The 25,305-nt window shown below is 38.8% G+C and overlaps 1 protein-coding gene across 4 annotated transcripts in view; it reads left to right on the top strand.

The window, feature by feature from the left end:
• Positions 1–25,305, top strand: part of SLC16A10 (solute carrier family 16 member 10) — a 73,282-nt gene that overhangs the window by 19,648 nt on the left and 28,329 nt on the right. For all 4 annotated transcript variants that reach the window (XM_083831550.1, XM_083831552.1, XM_083831553.1 and 1 more), the window contains 2 exons: positions 18,818–18,962; positions 22,229–22,667. In XM_083831550.1, the coding sequence (XP_083687676.1) occupies positions 18,818–18,962; positions 22,229–22,667 (584 nt within the window). The remainder of the gene's footprint in view (positions 1–18,817; positions 18,963–22,228; positions 22,668–25,305) is intronic.

Raw genomic sequence — 25,305 nt, forward strand, 5'->3', positions numbered from 1 at the left:
AAGCCAGGAGTACTCAGGGTGAAAATTAAACGGGAGCCATAAAAGAATGTTGAAGTGGTTTGACATTTAAATTCTCATCTTTTTTAACCACAACAAACTAGCGTTAGATGCTACTAAGGAAAGCAGCAATTTTTCCTGCAACCAAATCTTCTTCACAGCCAAATAGTGGGAAATCTTGAGTCAGAAATAAAATGGTTTGTACTAAGTTTAGAGTATGTGATGCCTTAATGCCTGGATTAAAGTGGATAAATGGTGTGGATTATTCCCTTTGCTGTGGTATCATTTTTTCTCTTACCTATCCCGTTACTCCCACGGAATTTGTGTGGCACATAATGTAGCAAAGCTCACTGTGATCTGTTAGAGGATGGGGAGTTGACTTTTTAATTTAAAAACAAAACAAAACCCGACTGTCCTACACTCACACAGTCGTACCTACATATTCAGGAGCATCACACCACATGTCTACAAGTAGCAGGCAGGCCACACAGTTGCATGTGTCAAAGTGGTCTGGTCAGAAATCCTTGGAATGAAGTGAGGGATGAGAGATGCTATCAAATACTTATCTTCTGGGTGGTTCTTAGGTCAGCAGCTGTATGCTAAATTTGGATGTGGCTTTTGTACCCCATAGGAGCTGTTAGTGGTGAGGATCTGTCCTATTCCACCTCTGTGAGTCATTAACTGTCTTTTGTCTCCTGTTGGCCGTTTTACAGCTCCAGAGCTGTTGTACTGTCATCTCTCAACAATTTAAGTCTATGGTTTGTCCTTTGTTTTAGTGTAAATGTGGTCCTTGTTTTTACCAATTTGTGTACTTTGAGGAGCTGGTATGTAGACCTACTGTGTCCTTTGATCTGTTTATCTAGGTATCATCAGTGCATAATGTGCTTAAGGCCATTCTGACATTCTTTCTGGAGCTTCCACACTCAGGCATTCCCAATTCATTGTCCAATCGTATCAGCCTTAATGTTTTCATCACGTAATTTTTTTTACGGTTCTATAAAACAGGGGCTGCAAATACCTGTCAGTTTCACACCAGCAGCCCCTAATCTGGTATTACTCTGTAAACCACCAAAGTATGTTTATCAGACCTATTGTCTGATGTATTAAAGTTACTCAGTGTTTATTAACTTAGTATCTGCTATGGGGCTCTAGTTCCTCCCCCCCCATCTTTGTTCCTATTCTGTTGGCTAGAAAGTCATGCCTTCCTTTTCCTCTTTGTCTTCCTTTTCCATCTTGTCAATGCCAGAGGAAACATAGGATTTTGCTGTCACAGCTTTAGCTCTTTGGGCTTATCAGTTTAATCCTTTTCTTATTCTTGGTATTTCAGACTGTCTTGTTCATGCATGCAGATTTCTTCATCTCCAAATCCTATTAACTTGCCCGATACTTTGCAGTTTCTCTGTGCCTTAGGCTCCTCATCAGTTTTTACTTGTGGGTTGACTCATTCCTTGCACAGTGAGCCTTTGTGCCACAAAGAACATACCCAACATACCCAAAGAACAGCCACCACCTGGTGATGGAGTGCCATGGGACTGAGTAGGGTGGTTGTCATTCCTTCTGATTTCACCTGTTCTTGGCACTCCGTACTTGTAACTAAAAAAGAAGCACAAGCAACAGTGCTTTCTGAACTTCAGTGTTACAGGGTGAATTTGAAAGCAAGGCGGCCTTGATAAATTTTGGTTGTATTTGGGCTGGCTGGGGGGTGTTGATTACTAACAAAAGTTTTTCTTTGTGAAGTACTTCAGCTGAAGGAACAGTTGCAGTAAGCTTTATATTTGAGTAAGTTCAGGATATTTGAATAGTAGATACTAAGCTTCTGCTGTCCACAGTTCATGTAGTTCATAATCATAGGATATCATGAATTGTAAGGAACCCACAACCCTCTAAGTCAAACTCCTCACTCCACATACGACCACTCCCCCAGAAAAATCAAACAAATGCCTGAGAGCATTGTCCAAACACTTCCTGAACTCTGTCAGGCTCGGTGCCATGACCACTGCCCTGGGGAGCCTGTCCCAGTGCCCGACCACCCTCTGGGTGCAGAACCTTTCCCTAACCCCCAGCCTGACCCTCCCCTGTCCCAGCCCCATGCCGTTCCCTCGGGTCCTGTCGCTGTCCCCAGAGAGCAGAGCTCAGCGCCTGCCCCTCCGCTCCCCTCGTGAGGGAGCTGCAGGCCGCCATGAGGCCTCCCCTCGGCCTGCTCTGCTCTGGGCCGAACAAACCAAGGGACCTCAGCTGCTCCTTGTATGTCTTGCCCTCCAGGTCCTTCACCATCTTTGTTACCCTCCTCTGGACATGCTCTAATAGTTTTATGTCCTTCTTATATTGTGACACCCAAAACTGCACCCAGTGCTCAAGGTGAGGCTGCATCAGAGCAGAGCAGGACAATCCCTTCCCTTGACCAGCTGCCAGTGTTGTCCCTGATGCACCCCAGGGTATGGTTGGCTCTCCCTGCTGCCAAGGCATGCTGTAGACTCATGTTGTGGGAATAAAAATGTTGTTTTTGCAGAGTTACGTTTTTTAAAGGTAAGGAATGGGGTATTGAGATATGCTTGCAGTGATAAGAAAACTTAGCAGGTGACCTTGTAAAATGCAGACAACCAGACTCCTTAGAACAATTAAGTGAAAATCACGGTGTTAAGTCAAGTCAGATAAGTGAAGAAACATTACCATTTCAAACAGTAAATAAGTCAAAAGAAATATAACAGGCTGGCAACTGAAGGCCATGCATTGTCTGTGAAGCATCAGATAGATTGTGAACCTGGATTACCCACTCAGTGGGGAAACAGGGGAGGGTCCTGTCATCAAAATGTGTATAAACTGTGTTTTGGAACCAGTAGGTGTGCTCCTGCTTGTGGGATGCCTGCCATTGCAATCGCGAATAAATTACTACTTCACTGAGATCCTCGCCTGAGCCTGTTACTGGCTACGGAGTGTTTCTCACAATGTTCAACTTGGCATTAACCAGAACCCCGTCTCCTTTTCTGCGGGGCTGCTCTCCACCCTCTCATCCCCCATTCTGCACATACAGCCAGGGTTGCCCTGTCCCAGGTTCAGAATCCGTCTGTTGCTGTTGTTGAACTTCACATGGTCATTGATTGCACAGGTCTCTAATTTGTCCAGATCTCTCTGCAAGGCCTCTCTGCCCTTGAGGGAGTCAACAGCTCCTCCTAATTTAGTATCATCGTCAAACTCAATATGCATTCAAGTCCTGCATCCAGATCATTTATAAAAGCATTAAAGAGAGCTGGCACCAAAATGGACCCTTGGGGCATCCCACTAGTGGCTGGCCACCAGCCTGATATGACCCCATTTACTATAATCCTCTGAGCCTCACCCATCAGCCCACTGTTCACCAAATCTACTATATATTTGTCTAGGTGTATGCTGGACATTTTGTCTAGAAGTGTACTTTGAGAAACAGTGTTGAAAGCTTTATGGAAATCCAAAAAGATTACATAAACTAGTTTTTCGTGATCAACTAGATGGGTGACCTCATCAAAGGAAATTAAGTTGGTTAAGCAGGAATTTCCCCTTGTGAGCCCATCTTGGCTGTGACCAATGACCTTCAGGTGTTTTTCAATAACTCATAGAATATTTTTCTCCATAATTTTACCAGGCACTGAAGTGAGACCATAGACCACTACCAAGGTCATCTTTCTTGCCATTCTTGAAAATTGGAACGGTGTTTGCTAGCTTCCGGTCAAATGGGACCTCTTCAGATTCCTCAGATGGTTGAAAAATAATTGAGAGTTCTCATGATGACAATAGCGAGCTCTCTGAGTACTCTGGGATGAATCCCTTTGGGTCCCATAGACTTATATGTATCTAGGTGAGCAGCAAATCCCTCTAAGTTTGAGGTTCCTGGGAGTTTATTGTTCCTGCAGTCATGGTCCTCCAACTCAGGGCACTTGGGATCCCAGAGCTTTAGGACGCAAGTTATACAAGTTAACTACTGTGTAGTCTATTAGACTAAAATTTTTATTTGCAGTCTTACCTGAAAGTTCTTCCAAACTGTACTCACAGACAGGCGTACTATTAATTCATGGTTTTTGATTTTGCCTTTTGATTGTGCCTGCTGGGATCTTTCTTGAGAAAAATATTCCAGTAACTTTTGCCTAATGCCAGTTTACACCACTTTTTGTGATCAAGGTGAAATTATATGCACCAATTTTCCGTATTTCTGATTAGGGATCATAAAGTTTGCTGTCCACTATTTATACGTAAAAGTTATTTAGATATTTGCTATCTTGTTTCTTTCTGGATGCTTTGACTGGTGTAGTTTAGAGCAGCTACTGAGATACTTGGAGATGGGCTCACTATTTCTGTGGTGCGACTGGTAGAAGCCAAGGCATAATTTGGGCTCCCCCTCCTGCTGTTGTCCCTTTTATGGGTGTGCAGATGATAATTTATCACATAACCCAACACTGTACACAAAGACAGCTCGATAGAAAGAGTTCACAATCTGATACCTGCTACGATCAGCAGTGATACCTGCAGCAGGGTGTGCTGTGAGCAATAGAACTAAAGGATGTTGTTCAGAATCTTGCATTTAATACACGTAACAGCACTTTTCCTTGTTCTATTGTCTTTTCCACATTTTCTTTCAGAAGTTGTAACTTATTTGTTGGTGGGGAATAAAAAGCACGTCTTAAGCTTTTTTAGGTCATTGTAAGAGCTTGAAGTTTTTTGTTTTTGTTATAGAAGACCGAAAATCTCTGTATGTAGTATGGCTGTATTCTGTGAAGCGTGAAAGTGTATTTTATATGTTATTTACACTTTATCTGGCAGTGCTTACTGTTTATCATGTAAAAGCATTTCTGTTAGGTTTAGTATTATTTTTATTCCTTTCCTTCCCCTTAAAATCAGAAATAAGAAATTCTGATTTCCTACTCACTCATTCATTTGCAGTTAAGTTCTGACTGCAAAGATGGCAAATTGTTGGTATAATTCTCGTGTGCTGGAATCTAGTGCTCCGGAAATAACATTAAAGTAAGTATGGTTGTAGTCATGCTAGTAGGCAAGCTGCTTGCCGCTTAGATTGTAAGCTGATAAAATAAAATTGCACTTAAAATGCTCACTCTTCTAAGAAATTAGAACACAGTGTTAATGGATGGAGATTGATCTTTCAGCAGAAAGACTTAATTTTTTTTTTTTTTTTTAATACTAATGACTGTTTATTCTATGACATACTATTCTACAATATAACCTGGAAAAACTCTCTGCTGATTATATTACCAGTTCTTGCCATTGACACAACAAAAATAGCTGAGTCACTTCAGGAAAGAGTGTTTCAGATTTGCACAGCTTAAGCACGGCTATTGCAACTGCTATGTAGAGTGGTGGATTTAGGCTTCATCTCAGCAAATAAAGATAAGAATTCTCTAGTGAAGGACTAGGGAGTAAGGCATTGAAACTCCCTGAGGTCATTCAACCCTCATTGGATCTTCAAGGAGATGACTGATTACAACAGTTGTCTTGACTAAATTTTACAGTTCAGAAAGACTTTTATGTCTTAAAGAAGTAATAAACAATGTTTTAATCCAGGACTTCAGAGAAAAAATTCATGCTAGACAGTGTGTGTCTGTGTCTGTTTGCTTATGTCGGGTACAAAGAGTCTTTTTAATGCAGCAACCCAGAAGCCCGAAGAGCGAAAGGCATTGGTGAAAAACGGGGGAGGAAATGAACCAGCAGTATGATTGGCTTACAGCTTTCTGCTGTTGTACATATTTTATGAATAAGAGCTTTGCACTTCAGATATTTTTCAGAATACATCAAAATATTGAGTAAATCCATTGATTTTCTTTTTAAGATAAGATTCTTATCAAGCGGGATTCTTATCAAGCAGAAATTTTAATTCTTTAAAAGAATTTTCAGAAAGTTGTATGTGCTAACCATAACCCTGACTTTGGTTTTTAAGAGCAGGTATCATAGTTTTGGCAAAGGATCATTAATAGGTGGATCCAACGTAAAAGAACAATAAGTAGAAATACTGTTGGAATAAAAAGATGTTTCTTGAGTTAAACAACAAATTTGTTCCAAATACCATTGTTTATATATGCTTTTTGTTTTCTATGTAAAACGTACTTTACTACTCCATTATTTTTTAAACTGGATTTTTCCTATGTAAGATTCTGGAAATACTTTTTTCTTTAGAATTATATATTATTCTATTATATTATAATAAAGAATATTATAATATTCTTTAGAAGTATATTCAGTATTTTTAGAACTGATTAGATGTCTTTCAAGCGTAACCATATTATTTTTGTAGAGCAACATAGCATGATAAAGGAGACCACTTGTGTTGCTTAAAAGTCCCAATATATGTGACAAATGTTGCAGAATAAAATTTACTTTCTATGTTAAGTGAATAGAATTTTAGCTCAAAAGATATAATTGTTTTCTTAAATTTTTAAAACTGATGTAGTTGAATTACTTGCCCATTTGTGTGTATTTTAAATGAAGTTGTTATATTTTGCTATGGAATTAGCTGGTGCTGAGAATGAAATACTGAAGTTATGTGAAAATGACTATGAAAAAATGAAGTTAATTTTTTGGATAAAAATGCGTATAACCTTTTGCTTTTTCAGTCTGGATATTAGACTAGATGGGACAGATGAAAACTCCAAATCTGCAAACCAACACCTCAGAAAGCTGTAGTTCCTATGTCCTAGCTCTCACAGGTTGAGTTGCAGATGTCAAATGCTACATATGCAGTGAGTCGCATGGATCAGGGATGTGAGTTGTGCTGTATATCTGAGATGAAACTACTTTGTGCAAACTGGCAATTCGTTCAGGTTTTCTGGATGTACAGCATTTGGGTCGCTAGAAAGAAGGTGACTGCTCAAGCAATTGGACATAAAGTTAATGAGAAGCAGTTTAATATCCCAGTTAATAATACTGGCAGGCTTGACAGTTTTGGATGGAGATGACACAAAGATACAAGGTCAAGAGTTACTGGCTGCTTCACTTGGTTACAAGGGTTACAGAGAGCACAAGCTGAGTCACAGGTGCATGTAGCTGATAAAAAGGGCACGTGCTGACACAGAGAATTACTGTCGTGTATGCTTATCATGTATTTGCTTTTATCAAGCTTTCCATGCAAATATTTCCCTCTTCCTATTAATCTTCTGAAAGAGACAACGTTTTAATGCATTTGTTTGTGTTGCAAAAAAAGACAGTGCCTCTGTTATTTTACTAAGTTTTCAGTGTTTGAAGGGAAGAGAAGTGAAGATGTGGGGGGAAAATGTGATGCATATAAATCACTTTTTTCTTAGCCTGTGACAGTATTTAATTCTTACACAATCATCTGAAAATAGTCCAGTTTTTAACTCTGTATTTCCTTTTGGCAGTGTATTTGTGATGAGACAGATAAATTTATAGGTAAATAGTTTAAAAAACAAGTAAACATACTTTATGAAATATAAGCGTCTCAAACTTCTTATTCGTCTCACCTCGTTTTACCTTAAAGTTGCTTTTTTTTTTTTAAGTCAAATGTAGCTTTCCACATAACTTCCAGTAGAAAGTGTTACAATTGCAAGGAGGGACTTTTGCTGTATAGCTCAGTGTTTGTACTTGTAATACTAAATACATTTGCTTGGGTTGAAGTGTCTTGTTTCACAATCGACAGTTTTGTTTCCATATACATGCAGCTGCTTCCCCTCTGATGTGGATACTACAATAATTGGGTCTTACCACCAAAAATATTTACCTGTTACAGCATCAAAATGATCTTTCTTAAAATTACTTTTATTTTGGGCTTGGTTAGTGTACTTCTTTATGGTATATTATCTGTCACTTGCTGAAAATGGGGACTTTGAGTTTGCCTATAAAGCCCTAAATATGAAGCTCTTAATGGGTAATTCGAGGTGAATAGTGGTGAATGGTGGCTTATAACGTTAAGGCGTCTCTTAGGTAACAGCTGTTTGAGCCTTGAAGGTACATATTTAAGGCCTAAATCAAGTCTGATTTTAAAGAGAGACCTATAGAACATAAAGGAGGGCATGCATTGGTGTACTCAGGGAACACGTGCTGTTATAGTGGGGCTCGAGGATGCTCACCAAGTTGCTGAGGTGTGATGGGGTCTCTTAGCCAACTGTGATGGGTTCAGAAGGATCTTTGTATGTGAAAAGTTAGAATGAATTTGTGAGCTGCTTGATGGTAAGCTACTGTCCTGGACTGCAAATAGTATACCAAATTTAGCTGGTTTTTTTTTTTATTCTTCTTCTTATTATTGTGTCTTTTAATCTTCATCATGGTCTCACAAGGACTTGATGCTGTAGAAGTGCCATAGGCTTGTATCATTTAAAAGACAATTTTGATTTGTAGGTCCTTACCCAATCCAAGTGAGATGGGCGGAAAGGAAAAAGACTAGTAGCTTCACCGAGAACTTTAAAATTTGGGTCTTGTCATATAATCCACAGTACAACTCTAAAACACAAGACCATTGCATGACACGTTTGGTTGCAGATGTGTTCTGGTTATGTGTGTAACTTGGTTGTGACAGCAGTTAGCAATAAACCCTTCTGGCAAATCAGGCTGTCATCTTTGAATTGAGGAGCTAACACTTTGTTATGCAGAGTTTTATTGATCCTAAATCAAAATAGAACGTGATTCTTGGTGTTAATCTGGTTGGTATTTAGAGAAAAAAAAAACAAAAAACAAAAAACAAAAACAAAACAGTGCTAATTTGGGGTGGGGGAAAGAGGGAAGGAAAGATGAAAGCATGCCTGGGAATCTGAAATGGAACTCCAATTTTTCAGGCCAGTAGTTAAAAATATGATTATGTTGTGCTTTAAAAACTGTCTCAGTCAGCAGAAAACATTCTTGTATGACTTCTAAAAGGAAAAACAAGGGATTACAGCCATTTCTTATCGATCTGTTCCTTGTTTGTTCTTCCTACCACAGCATTTTCAGACTTCATTAAGTGTCAAAGGTCAAACTCAGTTTGCCATGAAATGGAAACGCGTATGTTTTTCTGTTAATGATTGACTTCAGCCTTTTTTAAAAGGTTCCTGAAGGCTTTTGTTTGTAATCTCTACTAGCAGAATTTGACTAACAGTGCATTTTTTATTTTTGAGCTTTTGTTTTCTGAGCTCTTATTAACTTAAATATTTGTTTATTTTACTTTAACTTTGCCAATTTTATAGAAGCTCTGAAGTTCTAATAGTAAAAGTTGTTTGTCTGTAAGGACATCTTTCTTTAACCATTTTAGATTCTTATTTGTTGTCACATAGTTTGAAGAGAACACCATGATTAATTTCCTATGATGTTCGCTTTGGATTCAACAGTACTATCTGATTTGTTTATTTGTTAAGGGTGGGGACCAACAAGCAAAAAAAACCCAAAACAACCTCAAAACTGCCTAAGCCTGTGTTATTTTAGCAAGCATAAATTAAATTGTGAAGCAATCAGTTATCCGCTATCACTGCATCTAGCTGTTTCATCACTGCATTTTTTCTGACTTCACCCATTTTTCTGTTTTCTTTCTCTTGATATAAACTTACTCTGCTACTTTCACAACCTATGGGCAAGCTTATACTTCTTTCCACCCTGTTGCATGAAGGTCAAAATGGCACATTGAAATCTGAAGTAGCATTTTGGACAGTCACAGGGCGTGCTGAAGAGATGCTACAAATAAACATAGTAAACTGTACAGCTATTTGTAAAGTCTGTTGAGTTCAGTCTTTTCATTCTGTGGAATAAACTGATTCAGGTGGTCTGTTAATGACTTGATGTTGTGATAGCATACAGTTTGATTATGGAGACAGCGTATCTGTTCAGAGATCTCTTTATTGGGATCCAGCGGGTCATATATAGTTCTTGGTTTCTGATTCATTGTAATTCCCAACATCTTTCAGTAATTAGGTTATTTAATAATTGACTTGCTCCCAAAGGACAAGAGAAAGGAGGATTGGGGTAAAAACAATGCGTTGTATTCCTGTCAGGTATTTCTACTCATGCCAGGTTCATCAGTGTTTATGTATTAGTCATGATCTCTTTGTGTTGTGGAAATCTGATCAGAATCATTTATAGATCATTCTGATTCTTAAAGACTGTTCAAGATAACATCTTTTGGGAACACCAAAGCTATTTCCTTGCACTAAAATTTCTTTGCCCTGAATATTTTATAATTTTCATTTAAACCAGGGCTCATATTTTGGTTAGCGTTGCTTTAAGGGAGAGCCTGCCTCAGATATCTGCAGTGTAACCTGAGTTCAGAGTATAGGATACTTCCTGTAGCAGCATTATGTCATAAATTTATTTTTAGACCTTAAACACATACTCGCTCTAAATGGGATCAGCAGTCTTTTTGAGTAGAACAATCAGTGCACTCAGTTAATGACAGTGGGAATTCTAGATGTCATGTGTGTGTATATATATATATATATGTATATATATATATATGTCACAATGCTACCTACATTTCAAAGTCTACTGACGTATGGTTCTGTGATCTGTGGATTGCTCAGTAATGGGAATGACTAGGTGGAAATTCAGTTGTTCCCTCCACTGTGCCCCCAGTGATAGGAACACGGGGGTACTCTAATGACATTAAATTCGTCAGAATTCATGAGAAGCTACTGAGCCGTCAGACAGTTTTCGTGAGCTCCTGTCAGCAGGGAATGTAGTGCAAGTCATTTGACATCTTTGGCTAGTGATAGGCTGGTTAAAAATAGGGCTGGCAACTTCTAGGGGGGCTGACCTACAGGGGCTCTGTGGGCATGCGAGGGTATTCTGGTACTTGCTGGGTCTGATGGTTCTGTGGGACCGTTACTAACGGCTGTTGAACAGTTCCACGTTTTAGAAATTACTAGCTTTGCCCTGAAGGAAAAAAAAAAATAATTAATGGGGAAAAGAGGATGTGTCTGGAGTGTCTTAGGCAGAGGGTAACCCCATGCTTCTGGGTACGTGCAATAGGAAGAAAACAATTTTGATGGAAAAACTGCATCAGTAGTAGGGAGATTAGTAGTTTTATAATAATGAAGCTCACATCTGTAATGCTAATAATAGTTTCTAGAGATCTGCCTGTAAGGATCTCTTTGGCTTAGAATTCAGGGATGCCATCTACTCCTTTCCATTTCCTGAGGGGGATGAGGGGAGGGAGGGAAGGCATCTTAATCTTTCAGCTTTGCCCTTTTTTTTTCTTCCTAAGTTCCACATACAAGGGATTGATGGCTGGCCTAACATTTCTAGCCTGAGATTTTTTATTTTTATTTTATTCTGAGGAACTGCTGAGGCTTATTAACATGATCTTCAGCACCTATTTTTTTTCAAGAAGCAAGGATTTAAAACAGTATTCCTCCAGAAATGGAGGAGTTCCCTAAATGGACTGTTCCATCATGGAACGACTTGAGTTGGAAGAGGCTAATTATTTGGTCTAAGTGCTAATTATTTGGTTCGAAAGTGCATTGAACTTCTGGATTAGATCAGGTTGTTCACAGGGCCTTGTCCAGTCACATTTTCAATATATCCAGGGAAGGAAATCCCACAGCTGTTCTGGACCACACATTCTGGTGTTTCACTGCCTTTGTACCGTCTGACTGGGATATTATTTATTGTGGTTTGTATCAGTTATTCCTTGCCCTGTCACTATTCACTGCTGAAGGCTAGCCCTGCATTCTCTAATAATCACCTGTTGGATGTCTGGAGCCAGTAATTACATTTCTTTTGAGCTGCTGCTCTTCTTGCTTACAAGCTGAACAAATCCAAAACTGTAGCCTGTCCTCATACATGAGCTTGCAGGTAGCCTCCTTAGACTTGCTGTGTTGTGGTACTGCTGAATGACTAAGCATACATTTAGTAGACTGAACTCAGTAAATATACCTGCAAGTCATTGCTAACTGTGGGAAATATAATCCAAATACATGCAGATTTTTTTTTTTGTTTTGGTTTGTTTTGGTTTTCGGTGGTATTGGTGTCTGAGCGTGTTCTGTAACTGATTACAGTAAAATGCAGTGAAGCCAAAGTGTTATCGGTAGAGCTAAATGTTCTTGAAAAATGTTTAGATGCAGCCTTCTGCTTTGGAAAACCCCTGTACTCTGCTCTGGTGAGGCCACACCTCAAGTGCTGTGCTCGGATTTGGGTCCCTCACTACAAGAAGGACATCGAGGGCCTGGAGTGTGTCCAGAGAAGGGCTACGAAGCTGGTGAAGGGCCAGGAGAACAAGTCCTATGAGGAGCGGCTGAGGGCACTGGGGTTGTTTGGTCTGGAGAAGAGGAGACTCAGGGAAGACCTTATTGCTCTCTACAACTACCTGAAAGGAAGGTGTGGGGAGCTGGGGGTCGGCCTCTTCTCACAGGTAACTAGTGATAGGACTAGAGGGAATGGCCTCAAGTTGCACCAGGGGAGGTTCAGGTTGGAAATGAGGAGACATTTCTTCTCAGAAAGAGCAGTCAGGCATTGGGATGGGTTGCCCGGGGAGGTGGTGGAGTCACCGTCCCTGGGGGTGTTCAAGGAAAGGTTGGACCTGGTTCTTAGGGACATGGTTTAGTGGGTGATAGTAGTGGTAGGGGGATGGTTGGACCAGATGATCTTGGAGGTCTTTTCCAAGCTTAATGTTTCTATGATTCTATGAGGTTTCTAAGCTGCTTATTGCTGGATGTTGGGAGAACATAGCTAGGGAAAAGGTATTACAGTATGCTAGCCCTGTTTTAAATGTTCTTTATCTATGTATTTTGTGGTGGTCAGAAACAGGATGCTAGGCTAAATTAGTCTTTGATCTAGACAGTATTGCAGTTCCTTCTTTCTTAAAACAAATGCCATGTAAATTTGATTATGCGGGCAAGGAATTATTAATAAGAGATGAAGACTGTCTTTCACAAAGCCTATAGTTGAGTTATGGAGTAGTTTGCTGTAAGATGATGTGGGTGCTGAAAGTGTATAAATGTTCTGGGAGAGGATAGAAATAGAAGTTCTCATAAGAGAAGTCTCACTTGAATGCCAATGAATGCACTGGGGGCAAAAAAAAATATTATTATTATTTTCAAAACAGAAAAAAAAACTGGCTCAAGAAGTTCCTCGGCTCTGAATGGTTTGAGGCTGGGAGAGTACTTACATTCTTCCCTGTTCTTGCATAAATCACAGCTAATCACTTAATATGAAAACCTTCATACTTCTGTTGTGAATATTATCGTTCCATTTTCTTCAAGTATTTTTATAAAAATACAAGGAAGACACTCCTAAATAGCATTAAAGTTGTGTATTCAGAAGTTACTAAGTGCCATTATTTAAGCAGCTACATTAACTCTGTATTATAATTTCATTGTAATAGATTACTTTTTTCCCTGCAAACCTTTTCAGTGTGTGACAGTGAAAGTTGTTAAACGTCTGCTGCCCATATAACTTGTCCTATATTGCTTATTTTACACATTCACTTCGAAATATTTTTTCTTAGAAATCTACTTTCTAGGGTACTTGAAACAATAAGAATCTCACATGTTTTCTTTAGTATGTGAGAGAAGTATTTATTTCCGTCTTATAAATCTAGAGACTGACAGGGTTTCAGTTCTAGAGTCTGAAGCAGTTTGTCCCTGGTTCTGTACTTTCTGCTCATTTCGAGTTAAAACAAGAGCTTTACATTACCCAGCATCGTTACAGTCTGTACGGACAACCATTGGTGTAGTACAGCCCGAACTACTGTGCTCGTTACCCAAGGGGACAGTGGGAGATAGGGTTTTTAGGAAGCACACCTGACAGCAAGCAGCATTGTAGGTGGTGGTTGGCCAGGCTGTTCTGCAGATGTTTCAAAACAGTGTAGCTGTAGGTCTTTGTGCATGGGGATCTGCTGTGATATTAAACCTAGAAAGCTCGCTCTCGCTTTCGAAGGTCTGTGCTTCCGTCTTAGCGCGTGTACTGCCAAATACATTGTTCTCCCAGCTGTCCTGTGAAGGGTAATTATACTGCTGTCTTGGTTTGCTACATGAGCTACACAAACACGTCTTTTTTTTTTTTTTTAATGTGGGGAAACAAAATATTTTCGGAGTTGCTTTTGAATCCTCAGTTTAAATATTCTTCTCTTCATTTGCCCCTATCACTTCTCTTCCAGACAATAGCTTTTTGTTCTCTGTCTCAACGAGAAAATTCTCAGGGGAAAATATTTTTAAAAAATCTTGAAGTTCATTAGGGAATGAACTGTGTTATTACTGTATTAAGCCAACCACTTGAAAGACATTTGTGAGGATAAAACTGATAAGACTTAGAGTAATGCACAGAAAAATTTTGGTGTAAAGAGGAATGCTATGGAGGGGTAGCCTTTATTTATATTTATGCATAGTTAAAGCATTCCAATATGCTTTGGTATTAATGCTTTCTTTTCTGTTGTCTTCTAAGTCCTTGTGTTTGTGTTTAGAGAGTGAACTAAAACTTCTGACAGCTTGATACGTAGTTTGGGACATAAATGTGTATTGCATAATCCAGCTGTGACAATGGGAATGATTTTGTGAACAGTCAGATATTGGATGCTTACATTTATTGCTAAAGCAAAAGACATGCCATTTAAATTACTAAAAAAAATTAATTAAAAAAGAAGTAAAATAGCAACATATTTGTGGAGTATGCGTATATAGTTGCATCGCTGTATGTGTGTATATATATACTATAGCTGTAGACCTTTGAACACAAGTAGTGTGCAAGCATACACTCAGATTACAGCTGCATTATTTATACTTGTAGTGAACTGATAAGAAAAGGACATGTAGCTGTGATTTTTATTTCGGTATAATTTTAGTTACAGTATTTTTTTTTTCAGTGGCATAGAAACACTTTTCGATATAGTTGCTGCCAATAGGCATGGTATATCAATGCTACCGATAGGCATGGTATATCAATATCAATGGCCTGATATTTTTAATGTAAGAAGTAACTTCTGTTATGTCTTCTAAGGAAGCTCAATAATTGGTTGTTTTGCAGTTTCGTGGTTTGAGGAGTTAATTCTTAAGTTCCAGTGCCTAAAGGAGGGCTTAAGTCCTCCTAAAGTAAGAATAGCTTTTCTTCTGTGGCAATCAAAATGCTTTGTGTATGAATGTTAATGCAGTTACATGTAGCACTTAGGTGTTGTATTACTGTCTGAACTAACAGCTTTGGAATAAAGCCAGCATGTGGCCAGGAAAGCAGCCAATAGCCTGGAAGAAAAATGTTTTAATTAGTATGTAATAAGTGCTCTGGAGAACTCTTGCAATCCTGGCAAGCTGTGCATTTGTAATTTTTCATATTACTTATTTGGGACAGTTACTGTAATTTATGTTTTAAAATGCAGAAGACAACCACAACTTGTTGTACCTTTCTCATACTGAGTGTAAGAAGTGTGTGAGAATGCCTGAAAGCTTATTATAGCAAAGAAAAATTGAAAATCACATAGATCTGTTGAGTATATTTTATGTCCATCAACTTCTTCACAGGATCAAGATATTGCAGCAAGACTAGTTTGCCTTAAGGAAATAAATGATTCACATGTGCTCTTCTGCTTATGATATCTTAGATTTGTTTTTTTTGGTGCTGAGCTTCTTCATAAAGGATGAAAACAAATTTTCTTGAAGTATGCATACATATGAAGTTTAACTTAGAGAGCCTTCTTTCTGTTAAATAATCAGGGTGTTTATACAAGGCATGCCAACAATATCTCTGTAAGCTGTGTTTCTGTAGGGTCCAAGAACCTCATACAAACTCACAGTTGTACATTAGAGGGCTGCGGTTTCCTGCAGGTGGATAAGTGGTAAAGCGTGGACTCCTGCTTCTGGATTCAATTGCAGTGCTGTTGTGAAATGCATCAGTGCGTTGGGTTACGTGGCAAGGGCTTGGGTGCAGGGGGCTGCAGGGGTGGCCTCTGTGAGCAGAGCCCAGCAGCTGCCCCAGGTCAGATCAGAGCCAGCTCCAAAAGGGACCCGCCGTGGAGGTTGTACTGAGCCTGGCAGGGATGGAATTAACTTTTTCTACAGCCCTCTGGCTACCAAAACCTTGCTGTGTAAACCCAGCGCATTCAGATAAGGTCGTTGTCCTTCCTTTCTGCTGCACGCTATGTGGGAAATCTGTGGAGCCATCCTTCTGTTTTAGGCCAGCCTGTCATTGCTGTAATAAGGAGGAAATCAAGTGATAAAGGCATGTTTCTTTCATTAGGAAACATGAAAAGACAAAGTCAGCATGTTGCTAATTGAATGTCATTTGAGCTGAATGTTTTCACTGCAGGCTTTTATATTCTAATTTTATTAGCTCTGTAAGCCATTAAGAAGTACTACAAACTATTTGATTAAGCCAAGGAGAATGCTACACGAACCACACAGCCTGTGCTAACTGGGAAATAGGACTGCTGCACGCTCACATGGGGATCTGAAGTAACTTAGTCTGTGCCTTTATGCAGGCTACTTGAACTTTTTCAGTTGCCCACCTTCTTCAGCTCGCTTGTCGCAGTGGATGAGGCGCCTGTACCCACGCAGGAGAGACTGGATGCTCACAGCCAGCAATCGCTGGTGGGCTTCTCTGGTGCCGCGGCTGCCCTTGTCCTCTCATAGGGAGGCAGAAAGGCTGGCAGAAAGGAGCTTCAGCCGTTCCTTGGACCTTCATACCGCTGCCAACCTGATGGCAGCGGGCATTTCAGTGCCCACTTCTCAAGCTCCAGCTGCCTGTTCTCTTGGCCTTGCAGGTGGCAGAGGCAGCCGTCCCCCTGAGTCACGCAGTGAGCTGGGGGCTGCCCAGGGTGGCAGAGCTGTCACGTTTGACGGGGGGGAGCGTGGATGTTCCTTCTACCTGCGTACGCTACTTCCTTTGGACAGCGGAACTGGAGGCTCTGTACAGCTCACTCTGGGCAAGATAAATAAAAAAGTGAGGAGTCTTGCAGATGATTTCTTCTTTAAGGAAGAAATCCTTCACTCAGAGGGCGGTGAGGCACTGGCACGGGTTGCCCAGAGAAGCTGTGGATGCCCCATCCCTGGAGGTGTTCAAGGCCTGGCCGGACAAGGCCCTCAGCAACCTGGTCCAGTGGGAGGTGTCCCTGCCCATGGCAGGGGGTTGGAATTGGATGTTCTTTAAAGTCCCTTCCAACCCAAAGCGTTCTGTGGTGATGAGATATTGCAGATGTTAAGTTGACATCTCAGAAGCTCTACAACTGGCTGGTCTCCAGGCTGTGAGAGCAGTTGATCCCTCTGACTCCTGCTTATGAATTGTAGAACATCAGCAGCCATCTGTGCATTTGCTTGGGTCTTCTCTTGCCACATCCAAGGTGCTTTTGAGCCTTTTTTTTTTTTTTTTTGACTGCAGAGGAAGAGGAAGGACAGACATTTCATAAATTTGTCCCTTACCTTTCAGCATCACTGGATTGTGAAAGGTGCAAGGCTGACTGGGCTTGGGTTAGTCAGGCCCAGGAAATGCAACAAATACCCATGAAAGTACCTTTCTCCTCTACAAAATGCTCCTTGAAACTCCACGATATTTATCACATGCTCAAAAAAAACAAACAAACAAAAAAAAACAACAAAAAAAACCAACACACACGCACATAAAAACAAACTATCCCAAACAGTTCATAGTTCATTGAGATCATTGTTTGCACTAAAATTAAGGTTTTATTTCATGTGCTCTCATTATTTGTCTCTAGCCATCTGTTCTTTTGTCTTTCATTTACATTGTAAACTCTTTTGAAGAAATGGTTCTTTGTTTGCTTGTTTGTTTTAGTCTGTGTTTTTTCAGTGCATAGCACAATGGGGTCTTCATCAGTGCATATGCCTCATCAGCACTTCAGCAGCTTAAAAATCTTGGTGTTGGTATATCTGCTTCCAAATAGCGTCCCTTAGGTCTCTTGGATACTTATTAATTTCAAGCAGTCTTATTTACCCTTATCAGTGAATCACAATTGTTATCTAACTGTCTTTAGCAAAGATACTCTAAACAAAATCCCTGTTACACGAATCTAAACCTATTCCAGAAAGAAGTTAAAGTACTTTTTTCCCAATGCATCTTGCATCAACAGCTTTTTTCACTATTTTTTTTTTTAACCTAAATAGATGGGGAAATTTACCCACTTAGATATGCTTGTTATAAATCCTGTGTTAGAACAGCATAGTTTACCTTTATGACCTGGGAGCACCATTGAGTGTAACATTACTAAAGTGTATTTAGAAGAATGATTACATGATAGCTGGTAAATGATGCAGTTCTGTATGCCTGTGTAAAGTGAAGCAGAAAGTTGATTTTTAATTTAAAATGAATCAAATACTCTTCCACCTAAGTTACTTGAAGATATTGTAGCATGTGATTTGGTATGCTTGAAATTCAGCCCCAAAAGCGTGTTTTGTAACTTCAGTGTACTCATCTGAACTAAGTCTTAATGATCTAAAGACTCGTTTATAAACAAACAACTATAGTTTAAACAATACTTGTAGAGCTGGAGCTGGATCTAGATCCATGCAATTAAAGTTTGTTAAACTTTTCAGCAAACCTAGCTGTTTAAAGTCATTGAAGCATAGAATTAAATCAAGTGAAATGTATTAATATATTTCAGAATGAATGTGGAGTTATCTTTAATGGCCTAGTCATCATCTTGAATACTTGCTCAGTCACTGGTGGAATAATTGTGTTGAAAAAAAAAGAAAGAAAAGCAATAATAATTTCTGTAGATAATTGTATTTCTTGAGCTGATGAAGTCTAAATCATTTGATCATGTAAATTGGTCAGGCTTTTAATTTTTACCATGTTAGGTAAATGTATTTTAAAAACTATAAAAGTGTACAGTTTTAGGTATCGTGATGTGTTTCTGAATTAAAACAAATAGTAGCTGAAAGCTTAAATTACTCAGTCTTCTAAAACACTGTCTTTTTCTGTTCTGCAGCATGGGTGAGCTCTCTTTCTATGGGAATGGTCTTCTTCTGTTCTCCAATAGTCAGCATATTCACAGACCTGTTTGGTTGTCGAAAAGTTGCTGTTATTGGAGCTGCAGTAGGGTTTGTTGGACTCCTTTCAAGTTCTTTTGTAAGGTAAAAGAATTTATTTACATTTAAAGTATTTTTATCAGTTTTACGATGTAGAGGTTATGTTGGTCCTATCAGCAGAATATGAAGAAATAAGCAGTGCTACTTTATATTATCTGCTAGGTGAAGCTTAGAAACTTTGTTCTATCTGTTTCTGTTTTTCTAACTATATGACTTTTGTCAAAACTGTACGTGGTGCTTTTAACTTCAAAAATTCTTTTAAACATATAATCTAACCTCATAACAGCACACCCTATTTAACAGGAGCTGCTATGTATGAATGTATCAACAGCAAGACTATGCAGTAACCTCCAGGGAGGTGTTAATGTTTCAGTCAAAACAATGTTTTCTTCTATTCTTCCTGTTCCAGTTGCCTAACCCTAAGATAGTGACAAACTTGGTATAATGATATATGCTTAGAGTTAGAGTTTACTGTCTTTAAGGAAATCTCAGTTCTTTCTTGTGTGACTGAAAATACTTAAACGGTAGATGGGTGTTTTTCTTCCCTCCAGATTACACTTTATTTTCTGTAACTTTTGCAGAATAAATCCTAAGAAGTTCGAGTGACTGATTTGTTGGACATGCACAGTAGAAGATGAGGAAACAGGAAACTTACTTTAGTCATCAGCAGAAACTGGTTAGTGAAGATAGGAAAATAGCAAAATAAGCTATAGTTACATCTAGTTCTCAGTCTGCCTTTTCCACCCTTAGCAGAGAACAGAGACTCTGCTAAGTGCATACAAGGCTTAAACGAAAAGCAAAATTCTGAAAAGTTTTCTACGTAGAAGAAAACATATCTATACTAACAGACTTGTGAAAATGTGTTTTCTGTGCCTCTGTTCTGAACCAGACAGATGTGAGCTGTCTGTTACCTGAATGGGTGGATATTGTGCTGCATGGCACTATGCCTGAGCTAATGCATCTACTTTGGGTTATGTCCTCTAATGTGAAAACATACCCACAAGTTTACTGAAAGAGAAGACAAGTGGTCCTGGTTTAGGTGCTGAGATTTGTGTTTTTTTTTTTATTCTGGGAATAAATAATATTTATGGGAAAAGGAAAACTACTACTTGCTACTTGAGCAAGTCTTCTTTTTTTTAGTTAATCCAAATGCAAGTATGTTTTATTTAAAGCAAACAAACAAAACAGAGCACCTACTCTCTGATATGTTTTAAGAGGCTTGTCACCACATTTGAGGTGAAAACTAAAGAATATGTATTGGAAAAGTCTTTTCTCCCTGTTTAACACAATATTGTGGTAACTGATAAATACTAATGGAGCCTGATTACTGTAAATTAAAAGGGAAAATGTTTCCTGCCTTTGAAGAAAAGGTTATTATCTTTATACATTTCCCTGATATCCACTGGAACAACATCACAGAAGCTGCATGCAAAAGGAAGTTATTTTGTACCGGTTTTAAAAAAAAAATACTTTAGCTTGTTTGAATTTTGTTTTAGAATTTGAGGAGCACTTGTGCTTTGGATAAGAGATGAGTTCTTATTATAGTACTTTACAAGTTAATGTGCATTCTTAGTGTTTTATTATGTTACTTACACTATAAAATGATTTATGCTGATGTTATCAGTTAATTGAGGATGTATAGTTCAGATATAGAAGTGTTCTAGAAGTGATGAAATTTCATACAGCAGGCAAATTTAAATATGATTTACTGCTTTTGTTACATACATACCTGATACAAATTGTATCTCTTAGGAAGCTGAGATGTAAGAGCATTTGCAGTGCAGGAAAAATATTTTTTGATGTATGTCATACTGCAAACTGTTTGAATCCACAGAAAGGAAGCAAAAGTTATTTGTCCTTACTATATTATGTTCCTCCTCTCATTTTATATCTTCTGATTTTATTTTTCTTGGATGTTTTCCATTGCTTAAGGTAATCAGTCTTTCCCTCTTACGTTGTTTCTTTTGGCTACCTCGTATATAATGTTTTATAAATTGATAGTTTAATTTAGAAAGCAACAATAATGTTACACATGTAGTCCTTTTCACAATTACACACAACACCATAGTTGATGGTGTAAGACGTGTTAATCAAATACTGTTTTCTAAGAATTTCTGTAATTGCATGGGAAGCTTGCAGAACATATTGGGGTATGCAGAGATGCTGGCAGGTAACATTCTGTGGTGAAACACGCCAAATAAAGCATTCATACTATTAATAAATAAATAAACTGGTTAATATATTGGCGAACAATTTAACTGGTTTTCTGCAACTGCTTTAAAAGCAGGTGCTAGCAGATTAAAAAGAACCTATGGTTCATTTATAAACATAATATAAAAAAAAAAAGTAAAAATATCACATTTCACTTCAGAAAGTTAGTATAATACTTCTCACACGTTGGTGCCCCTTCATCAAAATGTAAAAATGTTTTCTTTGAATTATCGATAGTAGAGTACTAATTTAATACTAACACTGCTACTTCATACTGTTAACATTTCTTACACAACGAGCTTTTTATGTCTGTCTGTGGTATAATGCAATGGTCTTAATTAATTTCAGTCATGTTGTATAGTAGATGATGGTGGAGAAACTTGTGATGGGGATCCTCCTTAACAAGAGCTGAAATATTTCATTATTAATTTTTTTTTTCTTTCTTGGCCTATCCAGTATTTGAATCAAAACGAAGAATTTAGAATATATAATAAAGAAGGGAATATTTGTCTTAAACTCTAATAACTAAAAATTCTGTCATTTCCTAATAATGGTTTATATTACCACAACTTGAGAAAAAAATATTACTAATAATGCTTACTGCTTTTGCTGTTTTATTTTCATAATAAACTATGTAAATGTTTAATTCTTCTGGGCTCATGAGGAGGACCAAATATTATGTTTGAACTGCTAGAACAGGGAAGCAATGTGTAAGTCAAAGCAATATAATTTTATTTAAACAAACAAAACAAACACTAAAAACTAAAAATAATAATTAAAAAAAAACTAAAATGTTTAAAGTTGTATTTGGCTAACTCATCTTGACAATGATTTTAAAAATTTTATTCAGACTACTTGGTGTAATTCTACTGAAATATAATATTGATTTCTTGTGTTCAGTGAAGTTCTCGGAAATGTTCATTAGAAAAAAGAGTTGGTTAATTAAGTCTACACAGTGTAATTCAACCACAAGTACATATAAACTCTTAACTCACACCTGAAAATATGTCAGTTCATTAGAAAAACTCTTGTATATGGTAGTTGAATGTGAGCATAAGTTCTTAACAAAACATTAATTTTTTTCTTTTCTTTTGATATAGCACCATTGAACCTCTGTATTTCACCTATGGAGTCTTATTTGCCTGTGGTTGCTCATTTGCGTACCAGCCATCTTTGGTCATTCTTGGGCACTATTTCAAGAAACGCCTTGGACTAGTGAATGGCATCGTCACTGCTGGCAGCAGCTTGTTCACTGTGTCACTGCCCTTCCTCTTGAGAGTTTTGATTGATTCTGTTGGCCTGTTCAACACCTTACGGGTCCTGTGCATTCTTATGTTTATTCTGTTTCTGGCTGGCTTTACGTACAAACCCCTCATTCCCAACGCCAAAGACAAGGAGGGAGCAAAGAAGGGCAAGTTCAGATTTCCTCCTGAGAAAAAGATTTTCAATTTCTCCGTTTTCAAAGTTATGAGTTACCGAATCTGGGCTTTTGGGATTCCAGCTGCACTTTTTGGATACTTTGTGCCTTATGTCCACTTGGTAAGTGCAGATCTTTTCCTACATATGATGTATTTAAAAGTACTGTAATTTCCCTTTGTGCTATGGACTAAGATCAGTGATAGGAATCAACATATAAGTTAAAGATGTCCTGGGGAGAAACATGAAATTAATTCTGATGATGTCTGTGATTAAAGGAGATTCCAGGGCTCTAATCAAAACTAGTAGACAAAGCCAGTTAAAATTTTAGCTCCTTGTTCTCAACTTTAGGTTCTATAGAAAGAAAGATGTAAAATACTTTAACCATGAAAAGAGACATTTGAAAAGTATTCTGTGCTATTCTGAAGATAACGGTGATAAGGAGGATTGCTTGTTATTTTTGCCAGTAAGCTGCAAACATTGCCAATGGTACTTGTGCATTTTAGAGATATAATGGGAGGAAGGAGTAAATAACAGGAAAAGGGAAAACTATCTGATTTCTAATTTTGTTCCTTTAAATTATGATATGTTTGTTAAAAATTGCATTTTAGGCTATATTTTATCAGCTATTTTCCTTTTTTTGTTAAAAGCAAAAGATTAGGATTTATCTGTCTCTCAGACTTTAGTTTTGTGGTTTATCACTATAGCACATATTTCTGGCCCTGTTATCTTGGGGCGTCTAGCTGCCATTTCAACAGTTTTTTATCACTGTTTACAATAACTGCTACAGCTTTAGATTCTGATGGTGGGGAATCTGTCAATCAACCATTTCTTACTCATGTACTGAACTTTTTTGTGTGTACACTGCTAAGACATTTAGATGCAACTGGGAGATGCATTACATGAAGTGTAGTTAATGACGAATTTATACAGTGGTTAATTATGTTTGAACCCTGGTGGTGCTGTCTAAACTGAAGTGTTGCGAACCAAAAAGCTTAAAGGGGAAAGAAAACAAACCACCAAACCTGCAATGGGCTGTGCTATTTACACCATCACTCATCCTCCCATTCAAGAGTATTTGATAAAGGGCATGATCTAGTAGAATTACTACACACTATGAAAACAGTGATATCACATTAATATTTATTATTCATCCATGACATTACAGTAAGATTCATGATAATAAATGTCTTGAATTCTGTCAAAATTTTCTGACTCTTTATAAGCCCTTCAGTTTGTGTATAATATAGCAGGTGGCATTACTGCGTTCTGGTAATACATTGGCTAGGTTACTGACTCTGGATCATGCATACTAACATTAGGAAAAAAAATACCTAGGGATGTGCAGTGGTTTGTTTTTGAGCAGTTATAAACTGATTTTTATTCATGGCTGGTTCTTGTTACTTAATTTTTAATGATATGTAGATCTTATTCTGTAAAACAGTGAATAGTCCCTTGAAATAGTCTAATTCAATGATGAGGCTATTGTGACATCTTTCTTCGCTATGACAAATTTCTTTGCTGAAAAGGTTGTGAGGTGTTAGAACAGGCTGCCTAAGGAAGTAGTTGAGTCACCATCCCTGGAGGTATTCAAAAGACATGTGGATGTGGCGCTTAGGGACATGATTTAGTGGTAGACTTGGCAGTGCTAGGTTAACGGCTGGACTTGATGACCTTAGAGGTCTTTTCCAACCTAAATGGTTCTATGACTTTACGATTTTATGCTGTTAGATTCTATACAGATGTTCTGAAATAAAACAGTGTTCAGAGGAATAAAAGGGAAGTGTTGTAGAGCAAGCATTACAGAATCACAGAATGGTTAGTCTGGAAGGGCCCTCTGCAGGCCACCTGCTCCAACCCCTGCTCAGGCAGGGACACCCAGAGCTGCTTGCCCAGGACCACATCCGGGTGGCTTTTGAGGATCTCCAGGGAGGGAGGCTCCACAGCCTCTCTGGGCAACCTGTGCCTCTGCTCTGTAAAACACACAGTGACAAAGTGCTTCCTGGTGCTCAGATGGAACCACTTCTGTTCCAGTTTATGTCTATTGCTTTGTGTCCTGCCAGTGGGCACCACTGAAAAGAGCCTGGCTCTGTCTTCTTTGCACCCTCCCTTCAGGTATTTATACACATTGATGAGATCCCCCTGAGCCTCCTCTTCTCCAGGCTTGAAGAGTCCCAGCTCCCTCAGCCTCTCCTCCTCAAAGGAGAGGTGCTCCAGTGCCTTGATCATCTTTGCAGCCTCCACTGGACTCTTTTCTGTATGTACAGGACTTTCATGCACTGGGGGACCCAGAACTGGGCACAGTGCTCCACGTGTGTCCTCAGCAATGCTGAGTTAAAGGGGAACGATCGCCTCTCTTGCCCTGCTGGCAGGACTTTGCCTAATGCAGCCAAGAATACTGTTAGCTATTAGATACAGCTATTAATGTTTCCAGAGAATTGAAGAACAAGACTATTCAAGCAGAACCTCTAAAATACAAGTATTGATATTTTTTTTTCCCTCCATATCAGATTGGCACAAATTTTGGTTGCAAAATACAGCTCCAGTACATGAAAAGGCTGCAAAGATGGCAAAGGGTCTGGAGGGGAAGATGTGTCAAGAGAGGCTGAGGTCCCTTGGTTTGTTCAGCCCCGAGCAGAGCAGGCTGAGGGGAGGCCTCATGGCGGCCTGCAGCTCCCTCACGAGGGGAGCGGAGGGGCAGGCGCTGAGCTCTGCTCTCTGGGGACAGCGACAGGACCCGAGGGAACGGCATGGAGCTGGG

The sequence above is a fragment of the Anser anser genome (assembly GCF_964211835.1).
Source record: "Anser anser genome assembly, chromosome: 3".
NCBI classification, from domain to species: domain Eukaryota; kingdom Metazoa; phylum Chordata; class Aves; order Anseriformes; family Anatidae; genus Anser; species Anser anser.